This window comes from Aspergillus pseudodeflectus (genome assembly GCF_044049435.1).
Source record: "Aspergillus pseudodeflectus strain CBS 756.74 chromosome Unknown BJX68scaffold_4, whole genome shotgun sequence".
NCBI lineage: Eukaryota > Fungi > Ascomycota > Eurotiomycetes > Eurotiales > Aspergillaceae > Aspergillus > Aspergillus pseudodeflectus.
The window spans coordinates 735282-748828 of NW_027263780.1; the positions used below are offsets into that span (position 1 = coordinate 735282).

General features: G+C 48.8%; 6 protein-coding genes across 6 annotated transcripts; 4 read left to right on the forward strand and 2 right to left on the reverse strand.

Annotated features, from left to right (window-relative positions):
- Positions 1 to 255: 255 nt before the first annotated feature.
- On the reverse strand, positions 256 to 1263 carry BJX68DRAFT_227479 (uncharacterized protein). Its single transcript, XM_071038679.1, has 3 exons — positions 1198 to 1263; positions 582 to 1140; positions 256 to 521 (listed from the first exon to the last, which is right to left on the reverse strand). The coding sequence occupies exons 2-3, from the start codon at positions 920 to 922 to the stop codon at positions 383 to 385; spliced, it is 480 nt and encodes a 159-aa protein (XP_070903867.1). The 5' UTR covers positions 923 to 1140; positions 1198 to 1263; the 3' UTR covers positions 256 to 382.
- A 621-nt stretch (positions 1264 to 1884) lies between these two features.
- Positions 1885 to 4023, forward strand: BJX68DRAFT_227480 (DNA-directed DNA polymerase delta subunit POL31). Its single transcript, XM_071038680.1, has 5 exons — positions 1885 to 2050; positions 2112 to 2295; positions 2369 to 2500; positions 2551 to 3517; positions 3577 to 4023. The coding sequence occupies exons 1-5, from the start codon at positions 2007 to 2009 to the stop codon at positions 3870 to 3872; spliced, it is 1623 nt and encodes a 540-aa protein (XP_070903868.1). The 5' UTR covers positions 1885 to 2006; the 3' UTR covers positions 3873 to 4023.
- A 76-nt stretch (positions 4024 to 4099) lies between these two features.
- On the forward strand, positions 4100 to 4970 carry BJX68DRAFT_262427 (uncharacterized protein; the record flags this gene model as incomplete). Its single annotated transcript, XM_071044433.1, has 3 exons — positions 4100 to 4121; positions 4172 to 4251; positions 4326 to 4970. The coding sequence occupies 3 exons, from the start codon at positions 4100 to 4102 to the stop codon at positions 4968 to 4970; spliced, it is 747 nt and encodes a 248-aa protein (XP_070903869.1).
- A 3638-nt stretch (positions 4971 to 8608) lies between these two features.
- BJX68DRAFT_262430 (uncharacterized protein) lies at positions 8609 to 9604 on the forward strand (the record flags this gene model as incomplete). The annotated part of the gene is made up of 1 exon (XM_071044434.1): positions 8609 to 9604. One exon carries the CDS (start codon positions 8609 to 8611, stop codon positions 9602 to 9604), a length of 996 nt encoding a protein of 331 aa, XP_070903870.1.
- A 651-nt stretch (positions 9605 to 10255) lies between these two features.
- Positions 10256 to 10729, forward strand: BJX68DRAFT_262431 (uncharacterized protein; the record flags this gene model as incomplete). Its single annotated transcript, XM_071044435.1, has 1 exon — positions 10256 to 10729. The coding sequence occupies one exon, from the start codon at positions 10256 to 10258 to the stop codon at positions 10727 to 10729; it is 474 nt and encodes a 157-aa protein (XP_070903871.1).
- A 639-nt stretch (positions 10730 to 11368) lies between these two features.
- On the reverse strand, positions 11369 to 11716 carry BJX68DRAFT_262432 (uncharacterized protein; the record flags this gene model as incomplete). Its single annotated transcript, XM_071044436.1, has 1 exon — positions 11369 to 11716. The coding sequence occupies one exon, from the start codon at positions 11714 to 11716 to the stop codon at positions 11369 to 11371; it is 348 nt and encodes a 115-aa protein (XP_070903872.1).
- Positions 11717 to 13547: the final 1831 nt, after the last annotated feature.

The following is a 13547-nucleotide window of genomic DNA, read 5'->3' on the forward strand; positions in this document are numbered from 1 at the left end:
TTCGGTCTCCCGGCTCCCCAGCCTCGCGTCGCGGCTTGACTTGCTTCAGCCGCTGAGTATTGGAGGAGAGGGTGTCATGTGTAGAAGGAATTGATGCAGATGTGCATTTTGTGCATTTTATAGTTGAGTAGTGTTTGTCTTACGTCCTTAGGGTATTGTTACTCCGGTGCAGGATTTGAGGTGGGCCGAGTATATATTGCCGCATCTATGATGAATCGCAATGCCAAAAAAAAATCTACATTATTGGTAAGGTATATTTCATTCAGCTATACACAGTGGCCTATAATAGGTGCGTATTTTATATCAAGCCCGGGCTCAGACAATACTTTATCTCGCTCGTTCCCTCCGTGCAGAGCCCTCATGTTGGCTATGTGCAACCCAATCACAAGCATAATAGCGAGATAGAGACCGAGACAACTAAACTCGCTAGTGATTGAGATACACCTTTACATGCCGATGCAGTGTATGTCTTCATTATAAACGCGTCCATTTCCGAGACGGGAGCGATATGTTTGCGAGGACTAGGCGAACCAGTTAGGCACGTCTCTCGGGGATAGTAACGACTGGTAACATGGACTCACTCGTCAATGGCATTGGGTTTGTTTTCCCCTGAGTCAATGGGAGTTCCTATTGGTTTGGTGTTCGTACTCTGAGTTGTCGATGCCAATGGAGTCCCCTGTGGTATTTCGCCAGTTTCCGTCGGTAGGGCTCCGTATATGACCGGCCCCGGTGGAGGTTGATACTGGCCCACTGCGCCTTCTGGTGCGAGAGCCAGAGATCCCGGTAAACTTCGTCCAAATAAATTGCGTGGAATCCTGTGGATAATCGCATCTAGGCTGATTGCAGAAGTGACGATGCATGCTGAGAGTAGAAGGACTAGTGTCCTGCCCAGGGCGAGTTCGGAAAACATGGAGATCTTCATATTCAAAAGCGCGATTGTAGTATGGCCGTCAATCGTAGTGCAGTGCTTGACTGATATTGGAGGCTTGTGTCAAGTGAACCCGGAGCTCGGGGTGAGACGATGATATGAGAGAGCCATGGCCGAGTGTTAGCCATGTTGTGAGGTATGTTGCTCCTCAAGAATGATGGTTGGATGCATGTTTGCGATGGGCTCTCACTTTATCCATTCTCTCAGCGGGGCTTGAATGTTGTCAGCACGATCTGAAAATGTCATTAGAAATCGGATAGAGTATGCACCAATCATTCCTTGCTGTCTCTGCTTGAGCCATTCGGGATACCAGATGGAAATGATTCGGAATGCCGAGACGAATCGTGAGAGGCTGGCGATCGACACGGTATCCAAATGGGATGCATTCCTGAGCCTAGGTCCAGATCTTTCAGATGGGGAGGCTAAATTTGTGGCTGGGGCAAACGATTGAGCGCCAGATTTAGTGCTCAGGAAGTTCTTGTATTCCGATTGAGGCAGTCATGATAGACTGATAAGGCTTGAAGGTTGCCAGACGATTCATAAGTTGCCGGAGGCTCAACTAGATGGCTCTTCATTGGGTGCCAATAGCCGGGCATTCCGTTTATCACGAGGTTGGAATGATTTAAATTATCCTCTGAGGAGGATTCTTTTGCACGGAGTTTCTTAGATTCTCATATCTCAAAAATAATCGGCATCTTGGCTGTCATCAAATGCTGCTTGGTTGATTTAATCAGAGCGAGACGATCGCTTTCGACGGCTAATCAGTTGCGCTTTGATTGACAGTAGACGGCTCGTATATCCATCAAGGCCCCAGGATAATTGGTATCATGCTAAGGTAACTTCTTGTTCAATGAGAGAAGAGAGTAATGAGGAAGAGAGCTGTCTAGCTGTCCCAAAGCGGTAATGATGGAATTGCCCGCGAAACGCCAAAAAGACGCGTGACCGCGTTCCCCGAAGTTTCTCAACCCAACGTGAACAACCAACACACCAGATTCTCGAAACTCGCGGCGACAGCGATTCTTCTGGTCAAATATTGCTTATAATATTTATCTGTTTCTGTGAAGGATATTTTTCCAATATGGGCATCGATTCCGCCGAGGAAGAGTTCCTGCGGCCTCCAAGGTCCGCCGCATCTCCGCATCTGTTGCTGTTCATCCTAGCTAACTTTTTGTGACTACTTTAGCACGCAACAATATGAGCCGGTGTTTCGAAACTCTTCCGTATACAATCCTTTAGACACATTCCGACTCCCGCCCGGCCAAGAACGGCACTACCAGCAGCAATATGGTGACATGTACTTCTTGCGACTCGCAAAGCTGAAGCCCGCAGTTGAGGCTGTTGCGATTGAGGCTTGGGAAGGATTGAATGTATGGAATACTCCTTGCAATCGCGCATCTCATGGATACTTTTCTTCGGTCTGCTGACAATTGAATTGCTTAGATTGCCGGAGAACATGCGCGCCGAGTTGAACGAGTGTTGGACGTCCGGCAGGGAGAGCTCTGCTGGGTTGCGGGTACAATATACATGGAGATGCCATTGAAGCCTAATATTCTCAAGGACTTGACAGAAGATGCAAGCCACCTTTTATCCTTAAATCGCACACATTCTGACCATACGTGCAGAACTTTACACTCGCTCCTCCCCCTCGACGAACCTACCAAGACCCCTCGCGCCCAGAGTTAACAGAGATCATGCTTGAAGACGAATCCGGACGCCTACGCCTAACGGGAAGCAAACTTGGGTCAGTTCAGCTGTGTACAGGTGCTATTATTGCAGTGCTCGGGACGGAGAACAAGAACGGTGATTTCGAGGCGATCGACATAAAGGTCCCTGATCTGGCTCCACAGCCAATCCGGTGGGAAAGAGACGATACACAAGCCTCCAAGTCATCACAGAAAGGCAAGATTGCCCTCGTCAGCGGTCTTGGGATAACTGGTACCTCGAGTGACAGCCTCACTCTCGAGCTTTTGGCGGACTATCTTCTCGGCTACACGCAATCATCAAATGCGCAAAATGAAGCTGGAACCCTGCCAGACGCCAGCGGAATCAAAAGACTGATAATTGCTGGTAATTCTATTGGAATCAGCACCGTTCTGGATGCGCCGAGTACACAAACCGGAGCAGCAGGCAAGAAAATGGTCCAAGCGAAGAAGTATGGATACGACGCATCCGCTTACAATGCGTCACCAATCACGCAACTCGATTCTTTCCTTGCGGAGCTCCTACCCAGCATACCCATTACCATCATGCCAGGCGAAACTGACCCGGCCAACTTTGCGCTTCCCCAACAGCCGATCCACCGTGCAATGTTTCCTCGTTCCCGAGCTTACTGCGCTCCACCGCCGTCTGGCGAGGAGAAAGCTGAACCTGGCTGGTTTGACAGTGTGACGAATCCATGGGAGGGTGATGTCGAGGGGTGGCGTCTCTGGGGTAGCAGCGGGCAGAACGTTGACGACGTCCTGCGATACCTAAATTTTGCGGATGAGGATGGAAACATTGACACTAATGGCGACGCTGAGGAGCGGCTGAGAATCATGGAAGCCATGCTACGATGGAGATGTGGAGTTCCTACTGCTCCGGACACGATATGTAAGTTAACATCAACCATTGTAAAGATGGATTCCGAGCGCTAATACTGATTTTTCCAGGGTCCTATCCATTCCAAACAAACGACCCTTTTGTGATGCACGCCTGCCCGCACCTCTTCTTCACAGGCAACCAGCCACAGTTCAAGACAGCAGTCATAGAAGGAGACATTGCGCCCAAGCTTGGCGAAGATATAGACATGAGCGGAACTGATGAAGATGCTCCTATTCCGACTGTTCGTCTTTTATCCATTCCGAAGTTCCGGGAAACCGGCGAGCTTATTCTGGTCGACACCGAAACGCTCGAGGTAGAAGTTGTAAAATTCGGGGCCTTTGCTGGGAAGGAAGAGCAACAATAAGAAATTGAAGACATATATAGATCAAGAAGATATTAATTTATGAAATGGCGACGGCTCTTATTGTCCCGGGGTTTCGATCCGATCTATATTTGCACAACCAAGCTCAATGCCAAGACTGCAGAAAAAAGCTCCAGATCATCCACGAAGTCCCCGCTTAGCAACTACACAATTCATACAAATTTGATAGATAGACCAATAGACACTCACTAGAGAGCCCAAATCCGAAAATGCTTTTCAACGCCACGACAGGTACGCAAACCCCACCCTCTCTCGTTTTCCGAAGTACTAATCTCGCCTAGCAATCTCCACATCAAAAGTGTTGCTGGTGCCATACTCGAAATGGCACGTCCCGCGCTACCACGAATGGATGAAAGATGAGGTGCGCTAAAAGAAAAAAAAAAAACTTACGGATAGGATGATATCATTCCCGCGATCGTGTACTGAGATGCCCAGGAAATCCAAGAAGCAACCGCCTCGGAACCCCTGAGCCTCGAAGAAGAATACGCCATGCAGCAATCATGGCGGGCCGACGCCGACAAACTCACGTTCATCGTCTGCCTTCCTGTACAGGGAGAAGATGTCAATGAGAACCTATCAAACCACGCCGACTCGCCCGACCGCATGGTCGGCGACATCAACCTCTTCCTGCGCATCGACGACGGCGAAGAGGGGACCTCTGCGCCGCAGATCGTCGGCGAGATTGAGCTTATGATTGCGGAGAAGAAGGATCAGCGACGCGGGTTCGGGAAGGCGGCGCTGTTGGCGTTTTTGCGGTATGTTGTTGAGCGGGAGGCGGAGGTTTTGGGGGAGTTTGTGCGTAGGGATGAGGGGGCGAAGAAAGCGTTTGGGGATGGAGAGGAAAAGAGGGAGGGTGGCGAGGTGAAGTTTGAGGCGCTGAGTGTCAAGATTGGGCAGAAGAATGAGCGGAGTTTGGCCCTTTTCGAGGGTGTTGGGTTTAGGAAGGTTGGGGAGGAGCCGAATTACTTTGGGGAGTGGGAGTTGAGGAGGATGGGGCTGGATCTGCGGGGCGTTGATGAGCAGTTGAAGGTGGCTGGGGTTGAAGGGTATAGGGAGGTTGTGTATGAAAGGACTGAGTGATTTTAGAATTAATATGCTACGATTTGGTTACGCTTTGAGAGGGTTAGATGGTATACTTTAACTTTTAGTTGTAAGCAGCTACGCAGAACTGTCCTGGGTACTACTATTGTTGCCATGTACTGCTAGGTACAACTTGGAAATCTTGATATGCACAACATGAAGCCCAAACTCCATGTCTTGCTAAAGAAAGAACCCCATGGGTCGACTATTATGCCCCCTCCAGTAAAGCCGAGCCATACCCTCAGCCTACTTACAATGTCGACCTTTGCTTGAGATCTTGATGGACTGACTCAGCGTTCGGCTCCGCGCCCATCGTCGCTTGACTTGGTGGTGTAATTGAAAACGCAAATTGCTGATCTGGCAGGAGCTCTGCTGAAGGCATCGGAGGGGTTAAACTCCAACTTTGGATCCGGAGCACTCGGGCGTCTTGGTACTCTCTGAGCATCATCCTCAGCGTAGACATTCTGGTCATGTAAGTGTCTGTTGTCAAGATCAGCTGGATTTCGATAGTATTATCTCACAGGAGAAGCGAAGCACAGGAATGGGATGCCAACAGGCCGAGTGGTAGTAGGGATGAACAGGGCCCGAGCCACTGGCCAATGTGCATCTCCTAAACGGATTTATGCAATCCTGTGTTTCAGGTGTCCTTTCTCTCTCTCTTCTCTATCCAGCATGGCTTTCTGGAGCAGGATTTATATAGCAACGAACTGTCTTCTTGGCTTGCTTGAATCGAAGATCGCTGTGGTACGAGAACCTTGAAAATCGTAGAGCCTGCCCCAATTCGGATTTCCTGCAATCACCAGTCATCCTAGTCATCAGTAGAGCTGTACTTACAGCCAAACATACTTAATATGGTGCGGGGAATTGCAATTAACTTTTTTGATTCGCACATAGACTGGAGCACCGTTGTCATGTAGCCCCAACTCGTTGCCATGGACCTCACAATAAAGAGCCTCCAAAGGCTCATCTCCAACTAATAAAATGATTTAGATCTACATAATGACAGTCACCCAGTCTGTTGTTCCTGCCAAACAATGACCTTTGAAGCCTTTTATCAACTCCAAGAGACAATGACAAACAGAATAAGGCTTCTTAAAGCATCGCGTCTCACCATAAAGAACCCTTTACTAATATATTATTATATGCACCATCATAATAAAGACCTCTTTCCCTCATTGACACACAAGTACAAAGTGCTCATCCAATAAAGAAGCCAAGTCTATAAAACCCCTAACGATGATCCTCGAACTACGCTCGTCATCTCATCCTCAACAACCAACTTCCCCAAACAACGACTATCTCCATATAGTCGTTCTTACCTTTCAGAAACAGCACCGACAACACAGAACCATATCACCCACCCAAAACCCAACCTTCAAAATGTCCACAACCCCCACCCAGGGCGTCCAACGCACAAACACCGACCCCAAAACCATCGACCCCTCCCTCTCCGTCCTCTACTCCACCGAAGACCACTGCATTGTCTTCGTCACCGCCGCAAGCAATAGCAAGCGGGACGGCAAACCCATTACAGTCCGCATGATCCAGCACGGCAGTGCCCCGACGACGATCCTCGAGTCGTCCCTGCCTATATTCCCCAGTATCATCGCTTCGATGACGCTGTTGGAGACGGTGGCGGATGATAAGGTTGTTGATCGGATGGTGGAGGTGCTGCCGGGGGTGCTGGAGACGATGCATAAGGAGTGGATGAAGAAGAATAAGAAGAAGGATGGGGATGAGATTCCGGAGGGGTTGGAGCATGATTTGAAGGAGGCGTGGGAGAGGGGGAAGAAGTTGAGGTAGGTGTTTCATATCTGCCTTTCTATTTCTCTTTCTTTTATTTTTACTCGCTCGTTTTTGTCTTGTTTAGTTGTTGTTTTAGAAAAGGGGTTGTTAGGGTTTAGCTTACTATAAGCTAAGAAATATACACAAACAATGTTTGCTTTGAAGAAGAACCACCAGTACTTGTAAACTTGCAAGATATATAGCGTGCATTCAGGTCGTAATTAGTCGTCATAGTGCCGTGTATCAACTGCAACAAACTAGATGATTGGGTTTAGTTAGCTTACTACTGGTGCATACCGCCAACTATCTATTAGAGAAGCCGAGGACACCAGTGTGTCCTCTGTTTGGAATCGGGCTTCGCAACTGACCAAAACGCTCAGAATGGTTATTAGGGCTTGGATATTCTACATCATCGAGTTTCCGAATTGGCAAGAGTTTACAAGCAGGACTTTGTCAATCCAAACACCTTAGAGCTAGAACAATGCTCTTTGTATGTTCTAATTTCACAGGAAAAGGATAAAGGGTATTGATCCTGCATACAAAGCATGTTATTAGATTATACAATACTTTTCCTTCTTTTCAAGTCCTTTATGTTCAAAGACAAAAGCACTGAGTCTATAAGTAGCCCACCTTCGCTGCGGACCGAAATTATCCATTCCACACCATGGCTTCAACAACCAACGCAACGATGACTACAGCAGCTTGTACCCCATCGCCTGTAAAGGCTCTGCGCGTCAAATTCCAGAGTAAAATCATCTTCTTGCCCTTTACCACCAAATCCCCAGCCAACAAGACCAGATCCGCAACCGTCCTCCTTTTAACCGGACCAACAAGCATGCGCAGCGAGTCTGGGGCCCTGGACGCAACGCAGCTCGGTGAGATAGTGCGTCTGGAGACCATCGATGAGGCTACAGTGCAGTTTATTATTAGCGCCATGCCGAAGGTCTTGGAAGATATGCACCGGGAGTGGTTTGCGAGATGCAAGACATCTGCCGAGCGGTTTCAGAAGTATGTGGTTGATTTCCAGGCTGCGTATTGGGTTGCGAGGAGGGGGAGGTTGGGGATGAAGTTTGAGTTCGAAGACTGAGTATGTTGGGTCTATTGTTTTGCTCTTTCCTGGGTATGCGGAGTAGTCTATCTGCGTGTGTTTGTTATTACGGATCTAAAGGATATGAATAAGAGAAAAACACAAATTGTCGTGTTTGGGAGTGCTGATGCGTTGAAGTAGATACTGTAGTGGTATTGTTCCATCCTATCTATACAATGGGCTTTCCAACAGAGCGTATGCTATACCATAGGTTCAGGTTCTATATGTGCTCGACTGAGGGTAGTGGACACAAGCAAAGCGATGAGGTATAGGCAAGAGCAATAAGACCTTCTCTATCTAATTCATATACTTTTGTTCTTTTTACCAGTATACCTGACAAGATAATGATTTACCTGCCTCTCCCTGGCCATTGAGGCCATGCTCTGGTACCAACGAGCTTCGCAGAACCTGAACAATGCCCTAAACATGGAAAATATCAAAGCGCCTTTTGTTCGATAAATTTGGGGCTGGCACATGGTACAATAACAAAGTGCTTTATCTTCTTTGTATAGTTCTGAAAGAGTATTCAACACAACAAGAGAATCTAGTAAACGATGTCTTTATACAGAATATCTTTCAGAGATTCTTCAAATCGGCCATTGTATACCCTTTCAATATACAAGACAAAGCACTTGACTCAAGCAGATTTATAAATGCCCTAACGTACACCCATAGACCACTCCATCCAAGCCCACTCATCCAATCCAGCACATCTGAGCCAACTCATCCAAAGACACCTTCAAGAAAACACCCCGCAACCCTCGAAATGTCTCAAACCCGCGAAGCAACCGACATCTGGATCTTCTGGCTCCCCGAAAAGGACCACGACCTCATCACCTTCATCCCAACAGCCCAATACAACGGTGGCCGCGTCCTAACAACGCTCCTCTTCATCGAAGACAAGTACAGCTCCGTCCGCATGCAAGAAAACTCGCTAATCGACATCAGCGGCTGGAAGCGGCGCCTGCCCCTCGGGGTCTTTTGCGGCGGCCGGGGCTCCGTCGACGAAGTCCACAGAATCCTCAAAGACTGCGTGGAGGAGTACGACCCGGCCGACGAGCAATTCTGGTACCAGCGGCTCTACGAGGATCTCATTGACGAGAACGGGCGGTACCTGTATGCCCATGGCATGGAGAAGTATGTGATGGATATGAAGAGTCTGGTCGCGATGATGTTGCTCTTCGGGCATACGACGTTGCCTGAGAAGTACCGCAACCCTGAGGGGCTGAAGCAGCCCCGGAGAGAAGAGTACCCGCAGGCCAGTGGGTATGGGTGTAAGTGTGGGTGTGAGTATTACGGTGCGTATACAGCATACACGCAGTATGCGAGTTACACGCAGTTTGAGCCGCAGCAGAACCACCAGCAGCAGCAGAGGCATTATACTTATACTTACCAGCCGTCCCAGGCCCCACCGGAGCCGCAGACGCAGCAGCAGCAGTATACTGGCCAGTGTCAGCATCCCTCCTGTCAAGCGAAAGCGCAAGCTCAAGGGACTGCGCCGCAGCCGCAGCCGCAGCCGCAGTATACTTACCAGTACCAGCAGGCTTCTTCTCAACCGCAAGCACAAGCTCAAGCTCGAGCACCAGCGCCGGAGCCGGAGCCCAGGCGGAAGCACAGCTCCAGCAAGCATAAGTCAAAGACCTCGTGCTCGCAGGGGCCGCCGCCCATGACAAAGGAGGCTGAAAGGGCCTTTAGGAAGTATAACGAGCAAGCCAAAAAGAAGAAGACGAAAGGTCTGGGCTTTGGCCTATATTTTGTCTGAGACTTTTCTCCTGTCGCCTGTAGTTTTGGGCGTTTCGCTAATATGGTGAGTTGGAGTCGGCCTATAGTACTAAGCATATTCATATATATCAATGCAATTTGTTTCTTATTATCAGAATACTCTTACTCTAGGTATAGTAGTTAACCTACCTTTAAGGAGGATGGTAGGTTCTCATGCGCATTTCGAGAAGCTATGGATTTGAGAGTACGTACTATATGCTCTGTCAATGCGTGTAAAGGTCCGACTTTGGAGAGTATTGACACCTTGCTTTATAATTGAAGGTCCTGTACATATCCTGTACATAGACGAAGTCCTCACCTCCAGTCTCTGGCTGAAACCCAGCGGATATCAAGCAGGAGTCGGTTTGACGGACCACTTGAATACCCTCATCTTTGTCACTCGTAGATAAAAAAGGTTATATAATCAATGCTCACTTTCATTCCATTGTCTTTCTATTCTCTTTATGTACCCGCAAAACAAAGGGAGCAATCACATATAAACTCGAGCCTATGCAAAGTATCACCCATCACCCATCAACCCTCGAACCCCAAAGAGTGACCACCCTTGAACCCTACTTACCAACCCAGCATAACCTTCACCAATTCCGATAAGATCCAAGTCGGGAAAGCCTACAAACAATCATCAGTCAAAATGTCCAAATTCTTCCCCAACCAAAAAATAACCCTAATCTACATCTCCCCAGGCCTCATCTTCATCATCCCCAAGGCCGACATCTGCGTTTTCGAAACCAGCGACGGCAAGATCGACATCTGGAAGAACACAACCGAGCACAGTAGGCAGCGTCTCGCGCTTGTGAACCAGAAACGCATCATGGGCATGTACGCGCTATGGCAGCATCCGATTAAAGAGGTCCGCAACGTGACCGAGGACCTTCGCGGGATTACTCTCTCCAGCCTGCACGGCGGGACGGTTCTTGCTGAGGGGTGGGAGGTCAAGAACGATAGAGGTCTTGGTGCTCTGGAGGTGATCAGAAAAGCTGTGGTTGAAAGGGAGAGGTTTTGGTATAGGGATTTGCCCCTGTTGGAGGAGGTCGGGTTTAGGCTTGATGAGAGGGCTGTTTTGGCGCTGGCTGAGAGGTCGGGACATACTAGGATTTGGGGATAGATTTGTTGGGCTACTGACGTGCAATATGAGTTATTCGAATTGAGAAAGGGCAAGGATGCCAGAATAGATTTGGAGTTATTCATGAATAAAACTAGGATTGGAACATGAGTGCTTTCAAGTCTTGTTGCATACGGTAAACAAAGTCTCAGTCCATGCTGAAGCGAAATTGAGTTTCCAGGTAGTATGGAGTTAATTAACGTTGTCAGGATTCAGAAAAGATGAATGAATATATTATTGTTGTTTTTCACTTGGGGTTGGGGTCTTAACACTTAGCCCTAACTGGTCTTTACCAGTAGCGAGAACAGAACCACCATCCGGACTTGGAATAAGCCAGAGCGTTTCTAAGCTCTTACCCTCCTGAGACTATGTTGGCTATGTTTGTATCCTATATAGAGACATTTCTAGCGCAGGAGCGCCGAGTGCCAGGTGGATGGTCGCCGAAGAGCTGAGCGCGAGGGGTTTACCATGCGCAAGGACGACTATGAATATTCTTAAGTAGCATTACCTTGGTCCTTGCAAGGCGTCTGTGGCCATTTCCTATGCAATTCCAAAACACTGACCCCCTCGGGAACAATAAACGCCGCGACAAAAACCATCCTAACGACGCCGCCAGATCTACCCTGCTTCACGCGCTCGGCTTTAGAGAGGCCCATCCGCGTATGAATACAGGACGAGTAGGATATCGCGTCCTTCATCCTCGGCGAGGCAATGGAGTGTCTGGGCGATGGCGTCGGCGTCGGATTTGCAGTCTGCAGTTGTGGGGTCGACGGGTTTTAGAGATGGGTATTCGGCGCAGTGGACGGGGTGGTGTCTGGTCTCGCTGACGGCGTTCAGAAATGGTTCGTAGAAGGCTGGTGCGAGCCAGGCGCCGGGGACGAGGACGATGGTTTCTCTTGTCATTGTTCCTGAGTTTGGTTCGAGTGCACTGTGGAGGAGGTTGTCATGAAGCAAGGTCGCCATCACTTGGCAGGGAACCTGCTGCTTCATGATAGTGGGCACATACTTAAATCTCATTGCCTATACAACCCGCCCCATCTCGCAGCTTAGCTCCGACTAGATTAATGCTTACCCGTTAGTCGCTCCACCAGGACATCTGCCTAGGGTCTCGCTCGTCTCTATGAATGTGGCGAATGGGGCCAAATGGAACAGAACTTGGAAACAAGAACTCTACGCCCAGATTGTCCGGCTTCGTTGCAAGTACCTGTATCCCCACAGCAAACAGAGCACAGCTACACGACCTCATGCGTTGAGGATTGTTGCTGAACCCGCAGGCCTATTATACGACTTTGGGATACCCGTTCCGTCGCTGTTGTGAGCGCTGGGAGCCTTGAAACGCAGGCCATACGCCCAGAGAAGTGACGTGTAGCTAGAGCGTCTCAACTTTTGCACTTCGTTTTGGAAAATTGAAAGCAGATGAGTAAGATGCTTTAGGGCTGTATCGAATGCTCCTCGCTAAGAGTAGTCGAAAGCTTAATCTCGTCAAGAATAGCTTGGTCTTAGAGACATGACTTGGGTAGATCAGGTCGACGAGTAATGAGTGCATTGTTTCCTTCCAAGCTACATGAAGCCGCTTATTCTCGGTTTCATGCTGTCAAAAATCTCATGAATGTATTCAGCTTATGAGTCCATGAGTCCATTACAGTATCCCTCGCCGTTGCTAACCCGCAGTATTCTATCCAAGAATATCAGACAACCCTAAGTGCAAGCGAACGGGTGTATTCCCACAGCCTATCAGATAATATGCTGTCCTGGATAAAGTTTCCGAGCATGGCACCACATGCATGAGGAACCCGGTCCTGATGATATCCAGAAGCTTTGTCATTGAGTCACAAACTCTCAGTGAACCTACACAGGCTTTCTTCACCGGTACATATTTTTTGCCTCCGCCTCTCCCATCTGACCGACTATTCCCCTTCAATAATACAGGCAATGTTTTTCGACGCTGGCCAAGTGGCCATCCGATGGTGGAGTGGGATAATCACTTACCTCGATGATGATCTTGACGTGCCTGAAAAGGGTACGTTCCTGAGAGGTATCCTCTGCCAGCCGAAGCTGAGCATCATATAGCCTTTTTGACACGGGCCTTTTGGCCTCCGTGCGTAACAAGGTCTTGCATAATAACTTGCCTCGATGAAGAATCTGACCTGCCCAGAGGGTGAAGGTCCTGAGAGGTATCCCCAGTCAGCTTTTGCTGAACATCACATAAAAGCGCTTCCCCCAGGAAACTCACGGGCCGCCCAGAAAGTCGTAACAGGGGGCCTGCCTCCATGATGATTATTTCCGTTCGCAAGTTGCGACGCTGAGCGGCTTTCCCATTTGCATTCCCATCATTGCATTCCGTTCCCAGCGCGAGCGGTGACATGAAGTGTCGAACTGAGCTGACGTTGATGCAGGTTTTTCCCGGTAACTATTCAGTGGGCTGAGGGCATAGCGCAGGATCGAGGGGCAGAGGATGGAAGTCGTCAGTAAAGCTGCCATCTGCTTATTGTGCAATTGGATGAATAACGCGGATCAACAATGAGGGTAGGAGCGGAGGATGTTTCTAAAGTCAACAAGCAGAAGGAAAGCCAACGACTCGATTTGCATCGATTTGAAGAATTGACCAGAGATGCGTGCTAGCTCCAGAGATAATGAATGAGGGAGCAACATGACATTTGGGGGGTGAGGGACGGAAGAAGAGGGGAGTTGGCTGCAGCTGCAGGAAGGTATGACTTAGGGCTACGCTACGGATTGTGGATTCTCTAATTAGAAAGTCCCTAAGGGGCCCTATGCAAATAAAAAGGAGGTTACAGTGTCGCTGATATCGTTCTTTTGGGGG

Bases quoted from the DNA above. Each gene is read 5' to 3' on its own strand.
- BJX68DRAFT_227479 (XM_071038679.1), bottom strand. From the start codon at position 922: ATGAAGATCTCCATGTTTTCCGAACTCGCCCTGGGCAGGACACTAGTC. The intron at 522-581 runs GTGAGTCCATGT...TGGTTCGCCTAG, and splicing joins AAACCCAATGCCATTGACGA to TCCTCGCAAACATATCGCTC.
- BJX68DRAFT_227480 (XM_071038680.1), top strand. From the start codon at position 2,007: ATGGGCATCGATTCCGCCGAGGAAGAGTTCCTGCGGCCTCCAAG. The intron at 2,051-2,111 runs GTCCGCCGCATC...TGACTACTTTAG, and splicing joins GAGTTCCTGCGGCCTCCAAG to CACGCAACAATATGAGCCGG. The intron at 3,518-3,576 runs GTAAGTTAACAT...TGATTTTTCCAG, and splicing joins TACTGCTCCGGACACGATAT to GGTCCTATCCATTCCAAACA.